Source organism: Poeciliopsis prolifica, unplaced genomic scaffold (genome assembly GCF_027474105.1).
Source record: "Poeciliopsis prolifica strain line A6 unplaced genomic scaffold, Auburn_PproV2 SCAFFOLD147, whole genome shotgun sequence".
NCBI classification, from domain to species: Eukaryota; Metazoa; Chordata; class Actinopteri; order Cyprinodontiformes; family Poeciliidae; genus Poeciliopsis; species Poeciliopsis prolifica.
Genome location: NW_026562522.1, coordinates 408,124 through 428,464, shown reverse-complemented (window position 1 = coordinate 428,464; position 20,341 = coordinate 408,124). Strand labels below are relative to the sequence as shown.

The window sequence follows — 20,341 nt, the reverse complement described above, 5'->3', positions numbered from 1 at the left end:
GCTATGCCCTGCCAGTAATCAGATACCCTGCTGGAATAATTAGCTGGCCAAAGGAGGAAATAAAAGCCACAGATATTAAGACTAGAAAGCTACTAACCATGCATGGAGGGTTCCATCTCAAATCCAGCACCCTCAGACTGTACACGAGCCGCAAGGAAGGAGGCAGAGGACTAGTGAGTGTGAGAACCACTATCCAGGACGAAACAACTAAGATCCATAAATACATCAGGGACAAAGCCTCAACAGACAATGTTCTCAGTGAATGTCTCAGACAACAGGGAACGGAGGTTGAGGTGCCAGAGATACCATCATGGGAGGACAAGCCCCTACATGGGATGTACCACCAGAAAATAACCCAAGTGGCTGATATCAGTAAATCCTACCAATGGCTGGAAAAAGCTGGACTCAAGGACAGCACAGAGGCCCTCATCCTGGCCACCCAGGAACAGGCCCTAAACACCAGAGCAATAGAGGCCCAGATCTACCACACCAGACAAGACCCAAGGTGTAGGTTGTGCAAGGAGGCCCCTGAGACAGTCCAGCACATCACAGCAGGGTGCAAGATACTGGCAGGGAAAGCGTACATGGAACGACATAACCAAGTGGCAGGCATAGTGTACAGAAACATCTGTGCAGAATATGGACTGGAAACCCCAAGATCAAAGTGGGAAACCCCAAAGGTGGTGGAGAATGCCAGAGCTAAGATCCTGTGGGACTTCCAGATCCAGACAGACAAAATGGTAGTGGCGAACCAACCAGACATTGTCGTAGTGGATAAACAACAGAGGAAAGCCGTTGTGGTAGATGTAGCAATACCAAGTGATTGCAACATCAGGAAAAAGGAGCACGAGAAACTGGAGAAATACCAGGGCCTCAGGGAAGAACTGGAGAGGGCCTGGAAGGTGAAGACCACAGTGGTGCCTGTGGTCATCGGGGCCCTCGGGGCAGTAACCCCCAAACTGGAGCAGTGGCTACAACAGATCCCAGGAACAACATCAGACATCTCAGTCCAGAAATGTGCAGTCCTTAGCACAGCCAAGATACTGCGCAGAACACTCAAGCTCCCAGGCCTCTGGTAGAGGACCCGAGCTCAGAGGATAAGAAACTGGAGAAATACCAGGGCCTCAGGGAGGAACTGGAAGGTGAAGACCATAGTGGTGCCTGTGGTCATCGGGGCCCTCGGGGCAGTCACCCCAAACTGGATCAATGGCTACAACAGATCCCAGGAACAACATCAGACATCTCAGTCCAGAAATGTGCAGTCCTTGGCACAGCCAAGATACTGCGCAGGACCCTCAAGCTCCCAGGCCTCTGGTAGAGGACCGGAGCTAAGGAATATATATATGTGTGTGTGTGTGTGTGTGTGTGTGTGTGTGTGTGTGTGTGTGTGTGTGTGTGTGTGTGTATATATATATATATATCTGGTCTCATTGTTTTAGTTTTATTTCTTCTTCAACTGACAGATGAAAGCCTAAAGACCCCTGTTTCCCTGTCTCTAGTCTCTGGTTTCTCCTGCTGTGTAAATAATTTAGTGATCTTTAAGGTCTCAATTAAATTGAGCAGCAGGGCAGGAGGAGGTCTCCTGCTGATCACTTTATAAGTAATACTGGCTGGCATTTGTGGTGCTCTACAGAATGGAAAAGAACATATAGAAATCAGAAAGCAGGATGATGGAGGGCAGCAGTCTGAGGACTAATCTGAAGATTATCAGATTCAGTAGACCAAGAGCTTCAGCCTTTCTCCAAACAGTTGTGCTTTAAAACTGTTTTTAAAGCACAACTGTTCATTGTTTCAGCTACCATGAACTTTCTGAATGTCAGAATGAGATTATCAAGAGGTAGAAAGACCCTAATATGGGCCACTGACGGAAATGCATTGGTGTACTGGTGAAGTAGGTGCTCCCCACAGGGTGGAAACCCACAGTTGGCAGGAGTATATTAGAACCTGGGTGTTGGAGTTAAGGTTGGAGCTCGTTGGAGGGTTGGGACTGTTTCGTTCTGGGCAACTCAGGTTCACTAGCTTGTTTGGATGAAGTGCATTTTATTTTTTTGGCTCTGTCTCTGAATGGGGTCGGGACAGTTGGAAAGGCCAACTTGGTTTTTAAAGATCAAGCCATGCATCTCTTAATTTTAGTTTGCTGGACATAGAGCAAGAATAGCTATTGGGATTATAAAGTTTTCAGACCTTTGTACCAGACATGACGGTTTATGGGCCTATTTGTTTTCATTTCTGTTGGAATTGCATGGATTGTTAGACACATGGCATAAACTTTGTGCAATGAAAAGTATTTTCAGATCATTATTTTCTTCTGGTAAAAAGAACCTTAAATATTTCACTCTTTCTTCCCACAGTATCTGAAAGGGTCTGTGGGAGTAAGTTGGTGCATTGATTGCTGAAAGACTTATGGAAATGTTGGTAATGAATTGACTTGAACTATTTTTGATGATGATCTTTCAGCCTTACCAAAATAACCTCAGTGTGGATGGGACTTATTTGGCTGCAAACATGCCAGACTGCACTTAAACTTAAAGAGTTTCCCCTTTTTTCCTTTAAAAATGTTGACATGTTGAAGATATTTCAGTGGATTATATGAACAAATAACTAAACATGTTCTTTCTCTCTCTAAACAGGGTTTTTTGAAGAGTGAGAGAGTTTCCCGAATGGTTCAAAGTGGTGGGTGCTCAGCCAATGACTTTCGTGAGGTTTTTAAGAAAAACATTGAGCGACGTGTGCGCAGCCTTCCAGAGATCGATGGCTTGAGTAAAGAGACTGTGCTAAGCTCCTGGATTACCAAATATGATACCATCTACTGTGGGGAGGAAGACATGTGGTGCCAACCACAGCGGGCACACCTGAGTGCTGTTTCAGAGCTAATCCTTAGTAAAGAGCAACTGTACGAAATGTTCCAGCAGATACTGGGCATCCACAAGTTTGAGCACCAGCTGCTATACAATGCCTGTCAGGTAAGTGGATTTTTGTCAGCAGATGACCTCACCTTAGGGATGAGGTCATCTCCATTAACATGTTTATTAGCTGATTTTTTTTATTTTTTTATTTTTACAATTTTTAACATATCAGTAATTGTCTCAGAAGTAAAACTGGGCTAATATTAACAACCAATTTTTGTTGCTGTTTGGTTTTCTGGAAGGGGTCGTGCAGGGGTTTGGTCATGTGGCGTTTGTTTGGTCATCTGACAATGATGGCAAACCAGCTCAAGATTGATGGGTGTTAGAAGCACTTAAACAATATCTGTGATGTGATCATTTTTCCATGGTGTGTTAATTTTTGTGAATATTGGTTATTGGCCATAACGGGTATATATTAGTAGATATTGACCCAAATGTACATATAAGTGCTACTCCAATTTGCATTCACACACTTAAGCTGTAAATGTACATTTTACACAACTGCAAATTTCAGTTGTGTTTCTCATCCAGAACACCTGAAACAAATGGTTGAATTAGCTCCTCATCATGCAGTCAAGATCTACAGAGCCCTTTTAATTACTTAATAATTTGTTACAATGATTTAACTTGATAAGAATATGACTGCCTGCATGAAGACACTCACGTGTAAGATCAATTAACTTAATAGTCATATTTGCAGACTGTGGGAGGAAGCTGAATTATTTGAAGAGAACCCACACTTGGAGTCATGCAAACTCCATTCAGAAGGATTCCAGTCCCAGGACCTCTTCATAAGATCAAACATCTAAACAGCAATGATTCTAGTACATCCTCTCAAACATCAATAAATTAATTCATACAGATTATTTAACTCTAGAACTGGAAGACAATTTAAATATCCAAACTACATAAACTATAAATAAATAAAAATATATTTTGTAGTCTCCTTAAACTTGTTCTTTAAAATGTAGTAATCATTTGGCTTAGGCAGAAAAGCAGCCAATACTGGTGAAAAATTGTAAACTAATTACGCTGTTCTGGATATCAATTTTTTATTTTTTTTTTTTTAGTAATTTTATATGATTCGATTAGCGAAAATACACTATTCATTTTAAGTTGTGTTACTTATTTTTTTAGAATAATATACGCAATTTTGCCAAAAGTATTCGCTTACTTGCCTTAACTTGAATATGAGCTCTGGCTTGCTTCACATTATGGCATTCATGCTGTTCTTTGTGTATTGAGCCTCCTTATGGACTCAACACACAGGAGGCAGCCCTACTCCCTCTCCATTAATTTCAGATGGAACTACTATGGTGAGGAGACAGGTGCTTGTCCTTATCCAGCCGAGCGACCGGGGAAATTTGTGTAAGGCAAAAATGAGAAATGTAAGTCAATGCACTGAAGTGAAGCATTTTTGACATTCAGTCTCTCTGGCAGGAAGGCAGAACACGACAAAAACAATCATTCAACTTGGAATTATTGTCATTTTAATTTAATTAGCTTGTTTTAATTTATAATGCGTTTAGTTTATTAATTGCTTATTCTGTTAGGCCTACAATCATAACTTTTGATCAGCAGGTGGACAACCTGTTGTAGGGGAAAGGGCCTTTTGGCTGACTTCAGAATCAGAATCAGAATTTCTTATATTGTCATTGTGTACAAAAGAAAGCACAACAAAATAAATAATAATAAAAAAACTTTCAAAAGCAATTGAAATAATTGGAAAAATATTAATAAACATACCTATCTCAGTAAATATAAATATATAGTAGAAAAAAAAGAAATATTTGGGACCTTAAAGAAAAATAATCAGATTTTAGTTGAATTAGCTGTGTTCAGTGCAACAACAGCTCTTAAGTAGAAACAGCTTTTTAGTCTTTGTCCTTGACTTCATTGCCCTGAAACGCCTCCCTGAGGTCAGGAGTTTGAAGAGGTGGTGGCTGGGGTTTGAGGGCTCCTTGGTGAAAAGTGCAGCCAGTCAGTCTCTGGGGGGTGTTTATAACCCGCTCGAGGTGCTTTTCTCTGCCTTAGTGCAGCTGGAGAACCATAACGAGTCTTACAGTCGTTACAACAGTAAAAACAAACAAAACAAAATTTTTCTCTTCATTGTTGAAGAGAAAAGTTCTCTTCAACAAAAGTTCTCTTCAACAATGAAGAGACTTTTTGGAACAGAAAAGATGTAAAAAGGTTCTCATCTGTAGTCATTGTGTCATCCTGTAGTCAGCCAGCTGGATGGACATGTGGATTAAATAACTGTAGCAAAGGGACAATGTGATTAATATTTCAAAATCAGCATGTCTTGAAGATGATCTTTTAAGCACAATTCATTACAAAGACACAATAGCATAGCAACACAAGTAACATAGTTTTTGATTTGCATCTCATCTGCCTGCAATGTAATTGTGGAAAATTTAAGAAGGATTTCAGACATGACCTTTTTTGTATAAACGACTCACATCTTGACAGGTTATTTGGTCATCCATCCATCCGTCCGTCTGCGTCTGCGTCTCTTCACCATTGTCCCTAGTATTAGGTTATTGAAATGCAAAAAAGTAACACTAACCTTTCAATCAGTAATAGATAATAAAGTAAATCAAAACTGTCCTTGGTGAGCACTCAAATGACCTGAACTATTCCACTTCTGTTGGCTGCTGTTATTATTGATGTTTTGAAATACTCTTAGTTATCTTTTCTGATTTTCTTATCAATACCTAATGGCCTTTACACCTGGAAGCCTTCATTGAATAACTTGAATTGTCACATACTTAAAAAAAAATCCCCCTTCCCCCTTTTAAAATTTTTTTATTTTTTACAATAAATAATATTTCAGCAGGTACTAACTTAAGGAGGATTGTGGTCATGCAGGTTGTAGTATGACCACTGCAAGCTTAATTTACATTGCGTACAATCCTTTATAGGCTGGGATGAAATGGGGTACAGAGGACAAGTGGAGCTTTGCATTCCTGCAAAGACTTTGGATGACTCTTCTGGGATATTATGAAAGAACTGAGACAGGTACTGAGTGCTGTTAGGATGAGGATCATTTGGAGAAGTTGAGACAGTGGTGATGTTTAAGATCTGCTAAGATAGAAAAATTATAACTCAACAGGGACACCAGCTGTAGTACCTTTAGAAGGTTTTGAATACTTTTCTAAGTGTCAGTTTAAAAGTACAGGAGTAGGTGGAAAATCAGCTGTGATGAGATTTTAGATAAATATGAGCAGCTGGATCAGATAGACCAGGACTTGAACAGATAACTGGCTGACTTATCGATCTCTGCCTCCACTGCAAAAAAAAAAAAAAAAAAAAAAAAAAAAATCTTACCTGTTTGGTTTAGTTTCTTGGACAAATTTCTTAGTTCCCTTGAAATTACACAAAACTAATTTACTAGTAACTTTTCACAAGATGTAGGACCTTGAATGAATAATTCCTTAATATTGATGAAAATGTACTTGTAGCATTTGCAGATTGCTTCACATATAACATAGGAAAAATGCAGTATAAGTGTCTGCCAATACAACATGTACATTTCGAGTACACACATCATCATGCGTACTTGAAATCCCTCAGCATTCACAACAGAATCTGATGAAAGTGAAAACTTGTAGCATTAGCAGAGAGCAACGGGGGAAATGGGAGAAGGTGAGTGGCGCTACAACAGCGCCAAGATCTGCCTTAGGCTGTGATAGATTGTTTCTAGTTCAATTTTCTCACAGATTATCTGTCTCATACCATACTGTCATGACATAGAGACAGCGTCAACAAATATGAAAAAAAAATTGATGGAAGTGCCATATTGCAACTTTAATCAGAAAAGAACACAAAGTTTTTGAATTTTTAACAGCTCTGCAGTTGTTGAGGACTGGCAGAGGGATGCTGTCTCAAAGTTAAGTGTTTGAATTTTTTTTGCTACCTTTTGTCATGGTATTCTATAATTCAAATCCAAAATTATTCCAAAAAAGGCTGTGGGTGGTTTGTTTCTTGAACACACTTTTGAGTTCATTGTTTGAAAACTAAATGCATGATTTATTTATTTTTTTCCACAAAAATATGGACAAAATAACTACATATTTCTTACAACTTAAATGTAAATGAAAGTTCACTTAATCTGATCAAATATTGCATTGAAGAAACAATGCACAACATTTTCTTGGCATATTTTTGGTTTTGGAGCTTAGGCCATAACCTAAGAGCAATTTCTTAAGAAATGATTTTTTTTCTTAAGAAAAAGATTTTGTCTTTTTTTTCTTAAGAATCATTCTTAAAAAATGTTACACTGTCACATTGGACATTTGACAAACAAAATACCTCTCTGCCATACCCTGATGTGTTCTTAGCCTCTTAAATTAATAAGAGGGTCTAAAATGAAACTAATCACAACAATTTCAAATAAAAAATTACAGATTTTGGTTCCAATCTAACCTGGCTATTACCTTCCTGTGCAATTCTGCTGGAAAAAAAAAAATCTTGCTTGCAGCACAGTCTAGGCTTTTTTTCCATCCACTTAGATCCATCCACATGGGGGCTCCTTTCCTAGCCCCCATGTCAAGGAAAGGACATGGGGGCTTTCTACCAGACCAATCAGTGAACAGAAGGAGAAGTTGTGAACGATGACATTAGTTTTTTGCGCTGTTTTAGAATTGAAGCTTGCCTTTATTTTTATCAATGACAGCAGAGGAAGTGAATTCAGCCATCCAGTTTGTGTTGGTCACACTTCCAGATATTGAATTAACATCAACAGCTGCTTTGTTTTGATCAACACTTCTCTCTTCACAGTGCAGGATGGCTGTTTACAGCGCAGGCAGTTTCCTGTAAGCTTAGTAGCATCAAACTGGCCCATTACATAGGTGACAGACAAACGTTAGCGCTCATGTGTCACTGCAAGACATTAACAATACCTACACACTACTACATAGTCTTCAAAAGGCAAACAATAAAGAAAATGTATTAAAATATATGTTTTGCACTACAGTTGTGTCATCCTAATTTAAAAGTCCAGAATTTTTTATTTATTTTATCCTTAATCCGTGACCAGTCATTTTAATCGCTGAAGCTGTTGGTGTGTAGAGCAGTAAAGACAGGCAGTGTTGAGTAAAACAAGAATTATATTTTAAGATGTTACAGCAGGGCTTCCGCATGTCCAAACAAGAAACTTAACTTTTTTAAAATTTGTTTCTAAAACACGGATGTTTTTCATCTTTTTGACAGTGCTCTTCTCTTTTTCTGTTTCATTTTTGTTTGCTTTTTTACAGCTTGACAATGTGGATGAACAAGCTGCTCAGATCCGCAGAGAACTGGACGGGAGGCTACAACTGATTGAAAAGATTGCTAGGGTGAGATCTGGTTTCTTTAGGATTGTGTCAAACAATTTATAGCCAGTATGCGCTTAAAATGAGCCACACATTTGATACTTGCTGCTCATAAATACTTTACTAATAGTTTGAAAAATTTAGTGGTTGCAGGTGTTTTTATATGTTAAATAAGAAAGTTAAAGGTAACTTTTCTCTGTACATACTCTAGGAAAGGACAAACCCAAAGTTTGTCTCTACTGACATGGGGGCTTTGTACATTGAAGAATTGCGCTCTTCTGTCAACTTGCTGATGGCTAACTTGGAGAGTCTGCCTGTGTCCAAAGGAGGTCCAGACTTCAAACAGAAGCTTAAGCGCTCCTCTATGAACAACTCCTTCTTGGATATAGGGGATGAAGGAGGCATACTGTCCAAATCTGATGTTATGCTGACCTTTAACCTGGAGGTTGGTTAATTATACAAGATGCTTGCAACCATAAACTATGTTTTTTTGTTGTTGTTGTTTATAGAAAAACAAAAATGTGAAATACATTTTAGCTCTGCCAAGATGTATTTTCTTGTACATGTATAAAATGTCAGATTCGGTTCTAACACTCACAGATAAGTCAGTCTTTTGCAAAGGGAACAAAAATGTCACCTCTTAGCAGCAACTAACGAGCTCCATGCATATGTTTCCTACACATCAGATTTAAAGGCCGAGTTTGACCCAAACCCAAGTTTGGGACGAATCAAGTCAAAATGAAAAGCTTGAGGATCAGATTAGTCTCAGGTTTCTGTGGCACATTTTTAATATCTTATAGGATATAGCACACATAAAAATAAACCAGAATACATCTTCAAAGATCTGTTAATCTACTTATTCAAGTCTAAACAGAGGAGGAAGTAGCTCACCTGGGGTTTCATTCATAAATGAGTGCGCAGTTTTCACAGTGAAACTTGGCGTATGGACAAATTTAGAAAAGTGCGGTGCCCAAAAAAATCCGGATGTACAAAGCTGTGCACATGCATGTGGCTGCACATCTATCCTTTATACATCCCAATTTGTTGGTCCGCCCTGTTGCCACCCATAAATACATATGTAAATTAGTATAAGTAGCAATACTCTTGTTTGTAGCAGTATGTGTTTATAATAATAATTATATATTTTATTTGAAAGTTGCTTTCAGGGCACATAAAATCACCTCACAAAAATAAAAGTAGTACATAAAAAAAGAGCCTGTTCAGATGCCTGTTTGAACAGCAGAGTCCAATGCATTCCATTTTTGAGACAAAAACTGAGAAAAAGTGCTATTTATTTTTGAGTGAATTTTTCACATCCTTTTATTTTTATTTTCTGTGTTTTGTGAGCGTGATATTATCTGAGGGTAAATGCAGTTCAGTTTCATCATTTTTGTTTAAACAATAAAATACTAAAATCATGACAAAAAGCATTGGGTTTGATGCTTCTTTTTCTAAACACTGAATGTAGTCAGATTTCAGTGCATTTAGGTAAGTTTTGACAGTTTGTAGTTTGACATTGTTCACAGAAAAAGCTTACGTGACTGACGCACATTTTCACAGCAGGAAAAAATTGTGCGTATATTTACGCAAACTTTGATGCAAAGTTCATTTTTATAAATACCAACTTGTGCGTAAAATATGGTGCTGCACACTTTTTGTGCATATGCACGCTTTATACTGTACCCGAGGCACCAGGTGAGCAAAAAAAGAGAAGGTGCCAAAGTTAGATGGTAAAAAGGTCAGCACATTAAACTAATATTTGTTGCTGACTTGGGCTATTGTAAACAAATATTTGAGTAACCAAGTATTCTATCGATTATTCTTATGATTAATCGGATGAAAAAGTTTTGATAAAATAAAATATTCATTTAATTTCATATGTTAGATTTCATAAATCTAACATAACAGAAGTATTACTATCGGATATCAACATTAATCCAGTTTTTCATTTTTGAGCATCCCTAACATAACAATAATAGCTCACTTTCTATACCTGAATAAAAGTTATACAAAAATTTGAAATTATATTTAAGTTAATAGTAAAGAGGCAGGCTCATGAATAGTTTATAAGAAATTTCTACTTAGTTAAGTATTAATGTATTCATCTTCAGTCAGTTTAATGGATGACTTCTCACCTTTCCTAGCCATTTATAGCTTTTGTGGGGAATTTAACATCTTTGTTTGTCACACAGAGAAACTCATCTATCAGCTATGTACTGCCACAATATGCTCCATCACCCATTTGTTGCGACCAAGATGACATAAAATTTATTTTCCAGTTCTTCCATAAAGCTATGCTGTTCTGTAGTGTTCCAACCACAGAAGAGCCACTCACAGTGTTCAATCTATCTGCTCACTTGTGTAAATACTCCCGCTGCGCTCTTTTCCACCATTCGCTCTTAACCATCAGCTCTGGATGGAGCTTATGGTACAGGAGCTGATGGCCTGTACTCCAGGCATCGCACCAGTCAATTTGAGGATGCTTTTTGGTCCCCAAAAAATAATAAAAACCCAGACATTATTATCAATCTAAAATATTCTCCCAGACCGAGTTTAAAAATTTTATGTTATGCTGCTAGCAATTGGCAACAATTCATAGGGATGCTGTCCAACATAAATAATAACCCGGCCAGAACATTGTGCGCTAAGTAATAAAACATGATTTAATGAAGCTTCAAGGCAGATAAATCTTCCTCAAGGAATTTTAATAATTGAGGTTCTCCAATCATTTGAAGAATAGTTACACCCTACTGCCAACGTGTTGTAGCACTGAGGAGGATGTGGTACTGTGAAATGGCAATTCTGTTTTGCAATTCACACACTGATCTGCTATCTTTTCTGTTTAGTTTAAGGAGAGCCCACAACTGTTGTCTTTCTTTTTTGGGCTATTTTAACTTTCTGACTGTCATGATAATCCTTGTGAATGTTGGTAGTTGTGTGCTGCTTTACCTTCTGTCTTGTCGCTCTGGATGTCCTTTTTCCCTGCATTGAGCCTTGAAATAGCCAAACTCCATCAAGTTGTTCAATCCCATATTAGATTTGTTGTGTTGATGCACTTTGATGATGTAGTTTATCGCTGCAAGACTCAAACCTCCCCATTGACTCTGAGCATTGAAGTTCCTCACCACATTGCTTAGGATGGTTGCCAAGCATTTGCACAGTGTGAAGGAAAGAGGAGATCAGCTGCACATGCTGGCTGTGAGGTGAGAAAAATGTGATTGGTTTTGGTGATCAGCAACAAGAGACAGTTATCGGTGATCATCGATCATACACTTTTTTATGGAAATTGGCCGATTATGATCGGTGGCCAGTCAATCGGCACACCTCTACTTGTAATGATTGTACTCAAAACTTCTAGTGCTTGCACTTAGTCTGAGCAGTAAAATATATATATATGTATATGTACAGTTTTATGTACAGCATTTCACAAAAGTGAGTACACCTCTCACATTTCTGCAGATATTTAAATATGTCTTGTCATGGGACAACACTTACGAGATGACACTTTGACTCAATGAAAAGTAGTCTGTGTGCAGCTTATATAACAGTGTAAATTTATTCTTCCCTCAAAATAACTTTGTATATTAGCTTTAAAATGTCTAAATCACCGGCAACAAAAGAAAGTACAACCTTAAAAGACTAGATTTCTAAACGTCCAAACTGTGCACTGCTTGTCATTTTCCCTCCAAAGTGTCATGTGACTAATTAGTGTTATTAGGTCTAAGGTGTGCATAGAGAGCAGATGTGTTAGATTTTGTAGTACAGCTCTCAAACTGTCTCATACTGGTAACTGAAAGTTCCAACATGGCACCTCATGGCAAATAACTCTCTGAGAATCTTAATAGATTAATTGTTGTATTACATGAAGATCGCCAAGGCTAAAGAGGATTGCTAAGAGGAAGACCCTGGAACTGAGATGCAGCAGTCGGGAAGATCTTTGTAAACAGTAGGGTCCACTCAGAACAGACATCACGTTGGTTGTCCAAAGAAGCTGAGGGCATGTGCTCAGCGTCACATCCAAATGCTGTCTTTGAAAGGTAGGTGCAAGAGTTATGTCAGCATTGCTGCAGAGATTATGGAGGTGGAAGGTCAGCCTGTCAGTGCTCTGACCATACTCCATACTACATCAAATTAGTCTGCTTGGTATAACCCCAGAAAGATGTGTCTTCTGAAGTCTGTACACAAGAAAACCCGCAAACAATTTGCTCAAGACATATCAACAAAGGACATGAATTTTTGGAACCAGGTTAGATGAGACCAAGATTCTTTTGTTTGGTTCAGATGGCCTCCAGCATGTGTGGCTGCTTTCAGGTGACGAGTACAAATATAAGTGTGTGTTGCCTACAGTCAAGCATGATGGTGGGAATGCCATAGTCTGGGGCTGCATGAATGCTGCAGGTGTTTGGGAGTTACATTTTATGAACTCTAATCTGTACCTTGAAATACTAAAGCAGACCCCTCCCTCTGGAAACTGAGTCACAAGCCAGTGTTCCAGCATGATAATGACACCAAACACACCTCTAAGATGACCACTGCTTTGTTGAAGAGGGTGAAGATGATGGGTTGACCATCATCTTCACTAGATCTTGGGTTAAGATCTATCCAGATCTGAACGCAATGGAGCATCTATGGGACGTCCTCGAGCAGAAGATGGAGGAGTGCGACGTCTTAAATATCTGCCAACACCATGATGTGAAGCTTTGGTGAACTTAATGCCCAGGAAAGTTTAGGCTGTTTTGGTAACTAATGGTGGGCATATAAAATATTGACACTTAAGAAACTTTCGACTATCGGCAACTTTTGTTGCCGATAGTTTAGACATTAATGGCTGTATATAGAATAATTTTGTTATACAAGCACTGTTATATAAGCTGCACACAGACTACTTTTCATTGTGTCAAAGTGTCATTTTGTCAGTGTTGTCCCAGGACAAGATATATTTAAATATCTGCAGAGGTGTACTCACTTTTGTGAAACACTGTATATAGAATTGTATATATATAAATAAAATTCCCTTCTCACCCACCGCAGGTGGTTCTTATCCTCTGAGGTTGGGTCCTCTACTAGAGGCCTGGGAGGTTGAGGGTCCTGTGCAGTATCTTGGCAGTATCTTGGCTGTGTGTAGGTGTCTGATGTTGTTCCTGGGATCTGTTGTAGCCACTGCTCCAGTTTGGGGGTGACTGCCCTGAGGGCCCCGATGACCACAGGCACCACTGTGGTCTTTACCTTCCAGGCCCTCTCCAGTTCCTCTCTGAGGCTCTGGTATTTCTCCAGTTTCTCGTGCTCCTTTTTCCTTATGTTGCAGTCGCTTGGTATTGTTACATCTACCACAACGGCTTTCCTATGTTGTTTATCCACTACAACAATGTCTGGTTGGTTCACCCTCACCATTTTGTCTGTCTGGATCTGGAAGTCCCACAGGATCTTAGCTCTGGCATTCTCCACCACCTTTGGGGATGTTCCCCATTTTGATCTCGGGGTTTCCAGTCCATATTCTGCACAGATGTTTCTGTACACTATGCCTGTCACTTGGTTATGTCATTCCGTGTACACTTTCCCTGCCAGTATCTTGCACCCTGCTGTGATGTGCTGGACTGTCTCGGGGGTCTCCTTGCACAACCTACACCTTGGGTCTTGTCTGGTGTGGTAGATCTGGGCCTCTATTGCTCTGGTATTTAGGGCCACCCATTGATTGGTAGCATTTACTGATATCAGCCACTTCAGTTATTTGCTGTTGGTACATCCCATGTCCTCCCATAATGCTACCTCTGGCACCTCAACCTCCGTTCCCCGTTGTTTGAGACATTCACTGAGCACATTCTCTGTTGAGGCTTTGTCTCTGATGTATCTATGGATCTTAGATGTTTCGTCCTGTACAGTGTTTCTCACACTGACTTGTCCTCTGGCTCCTTCCTTGCAGCTCATGTACAGTCTCAGGGTTCTGGATTTGGGGTGGAACCCTCCATGCATTGTTAGTAGTTTTCGAGTCTTGACATCTGTGGCCTTTATCTCCTCCTTTGGCCAGCTAATTATTCCAGCAGGGTATCTAATTACTGGCAAGGCATAGCTGTTTATCGCAAGGATCTTGTTCTCGCCATTGAGTTGGCTTTTCAGGACTTGCCTTATGAGAAGAGCATCCCAATGTCCCTGCTGTAGATCCTGGTGATGTGGATCAGTGACTCAATGTCTCGCTCACTCTTGGCGTACAGCTTGATGTCATGCATGTAGAGAAGGTGACTGATGTTGGCCCCATTCTTGAGTCGGTATCCGTAGCTAATCTTATTGACAATTTGGCTGAGGGGTTTCAGGCCTATGTAGAACAGCAGCGGGGACAGAGCATCTCCTTGGTATATGCCACATTTGATGGGCACTTGTGCAAGTGGCTTGCAATTGGCTTCAAGGGTGGTTTTCCACAGCCTCATCGAGTTTGCAATGAAGGCTCTCAGAGTCCTGTTGATGTTATACATCGCATTCAATGATCCCAGTATGTGGCATTGAGTCATAGGGTTTCTTGTAATCAACCTTAGCCATGCACAGGTTGGTGTGTCAGGTTGTGATATATATAAAAAAAAAAAAAAAATTCCCTTCTCACCCACCGCGGGTGGTTCTTATCCTCTGAGCTCGGGTCCTCTACCAGAGGCCTGGGAGCTTGAGGGTTCTGCGCAGTATCTTGGCTGTGCCAAGGACTGCACACTTCTGGACTGAGATGTCTGATGTTGTTCCTGGGATCTGTTGTAGCCACTGCTCCAGTTTGGGGGTTACTGCCCCGAGGGCCCCGATGACCACAGGCACCACTGTGGTCTTCACCTTCCAGGCCCTCTCCAGTTCTTCCCTGAGGCCCTGGTATTTCTCCAGTTTCTCGTGCTCCTTTTTCCTGATGTTGCAATCACTTAGTATTGCTACATCTACCACAACGGCTTTCCTCTGATGTTTATCCACTACGACAATGTCTGGTTGGTTCGCCATTACCATTTTGTCTGTCTGGATCTGGAAGTCCCACAGGATCTTAGCTCTGGCGTTCTCCACCACCTTTGGGGGTGTTTCCCACTTTGATCTCGGGGTTTCCAGTCCATATTCTGCACAGATGTTTCTGTACACTATGCCTGCCACTTGGTTATGTCGCTCCATGTACGCTTTCCCTGCCAGTATCTTGCACCCTGCTGTGATGTGCTGGACTGTCTCAGGGGCCTCCTTGCACAACCTACACCTTGGGTCTTGTCTGGTGTGGTAGATCTGGGCCTCTATTGCTCTGGTGTTTAGGGCCTGTTCCTGGGCGGCCAGGATGAGGGCCTCTGTGCTGTCCTTGAGTCCAGCTTTTTCCAGCCATTGGTAGGATTTACTTATATCAGCCACTTGGGTTATTTTCTGGTGGTACATCCCATGTAGGGGTTTGTCCTCCCATGATGGTATCTCTGGCACCTCAACCTCCGTTCCCTGTTGTCTGAGACACTCACTGAGCACATTGTCTGTTGAGGCTTTGTCCCTGATGTATTTATGGATCTTAGTTGTTTCGTCCTGGACAGTGGTTCTCACACTCACTAGTCCTCTGCCTCCGTCCTTGCGGCTCGTGTACAGTCTCAGGGTGCTGGATTTGGGGTGGAACCCTCCATGCATTGTTAGTAGCTTTCTGGTCTTAATATCTGTGGCTTTTATCGCCTCGTTTGGCCAGCTAATTATTCCAGCAGGGTATCTGTTTACTGGCAAGGCATAGCTGTTTATCGCACGGATTTTGTTCTTGCCATTGAGCTGGCTTCTCAGGACTTGCCTTATTCGTTGGAGGTATTTAGCTGTGGCTCCTTTCCTTGTGACCTCATCGAGGTTGCCATTTGCTTGTGGTATACCTAGGTACTTGTAACTGTCCTCTATGTCTGCTATTGTTCCTTCTGGGAGTGAGACCCCTTCTGTGTGGATGACCTTCCCCCTCTTTGTGACCAGCCGACCACATTTCTCTAGTCCGAATGACATCCCAATGTCAGTGCTGTAGATCCTGGTGGTGTGGATCAGTGAGTCGATGTCTCGCTCACACTTGGCGTACAGCTTGATGTCATCCATGTAGAGTAGGTGACTGATATTGGCCCCATTTTTGAGTCTGTATCCGTAGCCAGTCTTGTTGATAACTTGGCTGAGGGGGTTCAGGCCTATGCAGAACAGTAGCGGACACTTGTGCAAGTGGTTTGCAGTTGGCTTCAAGGGTGGTTTTCCACAGCCTCATCGAGTTTGCAATGAAGGCTCTCAGAGTCCTGTTGATGTTATACATCTCTAAGCATTCAATGATCCAAGTATGCGGCATTGAGTCATAGGCTTTCTTGTAATCAATCCAAGCCATGCACAGGTTGGTGTGTCGGGTTTTGCAGTCTCGGGCAACTGTGCGGTCTACGAGAAGTTGGTGTTTGGCTCCTCTGCTATTTACACCGATACCCTTCTGTGCCGTGCTCATGTGTTTATCCATGTGTTTGCTTATCTTGGCCGCTATGATGCCTGACATGAGCTTCCAGGTTGTGGAGAGGCAGGTTATTGGTCAGTAGTTGGGTGGGACTGGACCCTTTGATGGATCCTTCTGGATTAGGATTGTCCGCCCTTCAGTTAACCATTCAGGGTGAGTCCCACTTTGTAGCAGCTGGTTCATTTGGGCTGCCATTCGCTCATGGAGAGCAGTGAGTTTCTTTAGCCAGTAGGCATGGATCATGTCAGGCCCTGGTGCTGTCCAGTTTTTCATACCTGAGACTCTTCTTGGACATCTGTCACAGTGATGGTTACCGGGGCTTGCTCAGGGAGGTTGCTGTGGTCCTCTCGTAGAGAGATCAGCCACTGTGCATTGCTGTTGTGGGACGCCTCCCTTTCCCATATGCCTTTCCAGTATTGTTCCGTCTCCAGCCTTGGTGGGTCTGCTCTGTTGTTATTGTTACCCTGCCATTGAGAGTACACCTTAGCTGGTTGAGTGGAGAAGAGCCGGTAATCCTTCTGGATTCATTCTCCCTTGTGTATCTCTTTAGGCGGCTGGACAAGGCTTGGAGCTCTGTTTGGCAGTCTCGAGTGCTTCAGGTATGGGCATCTGCCTGTACTTTCTGGGTACTGGTCTTTTCATTGCACCCTTGTGGAGCTCTGACAGTTGGCTCACTTCCCTCCTTGTTACCTTGATTTTAGCCTCTAACCGTCTTTTCCATGGTGGGTATTGGGTCTCATGGTTGCTCTTATAGCCAAGTATCTCAAGGATCACTGATGCTGAGTTGTAGATCAGCTCATTGGTTTCTGTTATGGTGTTGGTAGGGATCGTTCTCAATGCTGCATTCACATTCTCAATGAGACTTTCAGATGGTACTTCACTCAGCCGTTGTAATTGGCGCCGGGGAGGCCTGGTTGTCATTCTCTCTCTCAGGTCAGCAGCTGTCTCGTTCAGCTCTGTTTCGCTCATTGGGGCCGTGTATCCCCTCACTGGGTGGGGACTTGTAGTTAAGTCCCCACAGTCCTGACATCCGGGTTCCTCCCTTTTGCCGTAGCATTTGTGTTGTATCTCGTCAATCTCAAGTTGTGATAGCAGTTGCCGTTTGCGGATGTTGGAACACTGAGCTACTAGTTGTTTAGCTTAGTGTTGACTGGGGATGTCGAAGTAACCATTCCTTCCCCAGTCTTTGCATGTAACCCCTCTGACTAGGGTTACTTGAGTAGTAGCATTCCAACAGATCCACATTTTCATCTCTCGCCCATTTCCGTCTTGTTCCAGTAGCCCATTTGTCATCAAGGTGCTCTGGTTCCCCAACACCTGACGCAGACCTTGTTTGGCCGGGCGACGTCTGAGCCGGCATGTTATGCAACTTAGTATCTCTCATGGTATGAGGTAGGCAGTAGCTTGAAGGGTCTTGCCTAAGGACCCAGACTGGATTCGAACCCTGCCCTCTCGGGTGATATACTGATGCCTTATGTATTGAGCTATCCAGTCAGCTATGGATAGCTCAATACATAATACATATATTATATATTATATATATTATACAATACATAATACATATATATATATATATATATATATATATATATATATAATATATATATATATATATATATATATATATATGCTTTCAAAAAGTAAAAGCAAATACTAAAAGCTTTGGGAGGAAAAAACAAAGTTCTGCTTTCAGACTGATAATGTGTGCTTTTAGATTGTGACAGAAGAATTCTTCCATATACCTGTAGCTGGAACTTCAACGGTTCTTTTTTAAATTATTATTTTTTTCTTTATTTTTTCCCCTAATGAAATCAAATTAGGATTTTGGTTATAATGTCACAACTTGTGTAAAAGTTTAGGGCAGAGGTCGGCAACCCAACATGTTGAAAGAGACATATTGGACCCAAAAAACTTTTATATAAGGCAAAACAGGCTCTCGATGATTATATTAGCGTATTATCAAAATGACTAAGTGTATACATAATTAGTATTCATGATTAAATGTTTATTTTCCCTGCAGTGAGTCCTGGAAGGAATGACGCTGTTGTACGATAGTGCTTTAAGTTAACCTTCTGTTACAATATGAATGCATTTACAAAATTAAAGAAACGCAATAAAAAATCCGATTCTTGATATCATTTGTATTATGAAGAGCGACAGCGAAAGTGTCATTTTTTTCTCTTTTTGGAACACAGAAAATCTGCCCCCAAATGCAGTTTGCATAACGATGATCGCTCTTTGTGAATAATTACCGTTAAGCTTGTGATCAAAAAAACAACAAACGGAGTGTAATAAAACAGCAGCCTTTTGAAAACGTAAAGTATATAAAATTAAGAGTTTAAGTTAAATTTCTGTGCAAATGCCAAGCAAATCAGTGCAATAGCAACACAAAGCAGCTATGAGCAACCCAACCTGAGCAACAACACAAAATAATATCGCTGAGTGTCATTCTAAATGTATACTGATGAAAATTACTATATCGCTTATTTATGTATGTTTTCAGTTTTTTATTTTTTTCCAAGTTTTGGCTTTCATTGAGGTGCGTTCCAGAAAGTATGGTACTCTTTTAGTTATTTGACAACTTGTCGCTGCAGAGCGAACATTCAGGCAATCCTTCCACACTGACAACTAATGCAGATGATTCGGTCCAAGAATTGTAGACTTGAATGTTTCTTCTACACATTTTTATAGCACTGGAAAACGTTAAGTGTTGTGTTTGCCCTCCTACAGAAACCATATTAAAACAAAAAAAATATATTTCCCAGCCCCTACACACAGCCAAGATACTGCCTTTTCCCATTTTCAAACATTTTTGATGAAGCTCCAAAGAGTCACTAGGGCGGCGCTAAAGAGCCGCGGGTTGCTGACCCCTGGTTTAGGGTTTATCACCCTAACCCATCTCAGTAAATGTTGTCTGACAATTAATCCCTGGAATAATATTTTAGTGTGGATCCTCCCATGTCTGTTTCAGGTTGTCATTGTTGAAGTCCAGGGGCTGAAGTCAGTTGCTCCAAACCGAATTGTTTACTGCACCATGGAGGTGGAGGGTGGAGAAAAACTTCAGACTGACCAAGCAGAAGCTTCAAGACCCCAGTAAGTTCACCTCAAATGTTAATACTCAATAGCTGTAACGGATAGCAACAGCCTTTCTGCAAGCAGTCAAGGACAGAATTCTCCTGACTGCCTTGTGTGTAAATATTCCCTCCGCCCTCGCATCATGTCTGCATGTGTGTGGTCAACAACAGTCGCCCTTCTGTTGTAAACTTTGAAAGTTTTTTATGATAATTTGTGTCTTCCAAAATTCAAATAAGCAAGCCAAGCTTTTTATATGGTAAATGACTCTATCAAGTGCAAGGCACTTCATACTACCTTCAGTCAGTTATGGAGTCACACACACTCACACAATGACAGAGCCTCACCTGTCATCATGGAAAAATAATATAATGAAAAGATAATTTATATTGCTATTCTCATCTTGTGTTTTGTACTATAAATTTTATTTTTCATTTAGCCTTACCACTTATTATCATTTTTCTTCAAATTGCTGAATTTTTGTAATTTCCCATTCAAATGCTCAGAAGCGAACCTGGTGAGGCACCAGTGAACTTAGCCTCACCTTGGATTGCGCAACCTCGCGCCAGTTCTGGCTGCCACTTGTTGAGAGCATGTTTCTCCTGTCA

At 40.8% G+C, this 20,341-nt stretch overlaps 1 protein-coding gene across 3 annotated transcripts in view; it reads left to right on the top strand.

Annotated features, from left to right (window-relative positions):
• cadps2 (Ca++-dependent secretion activator 2) overlaps nucleotides 1–20,341 on the top strand; it is a 177,274-nt gene that overhangs the window by 15,085 nt on the left and 141,848 nt on the right. For all 3 annotated transcript variants that reach the window (XM_055025422.1, XM_055025423.1, XM_055025421.1), the window contains exons 3-6: nucleotides 2,631–2,963; nucleotides 8,162–8,242; nucleotides 8,430–8,663; nucleotides 19,633–19,754. In XM_055025422.1, the coding sequence (XP_054881397.1) occupies nucleotides 2,631–2,963; nucleotides 8,162–8,242; nucleotides 8,430–8,663; nucleotides 19,633–19,754 (770 nt within the window). The remainder of the gene's footprint in view (nucleotides 1–2,630; nucleotides 2,964–8,161; nucleotides 8,243–8,429; nucleotides 8,664–19,632; nucleotides 19,755–20,341) is intronic.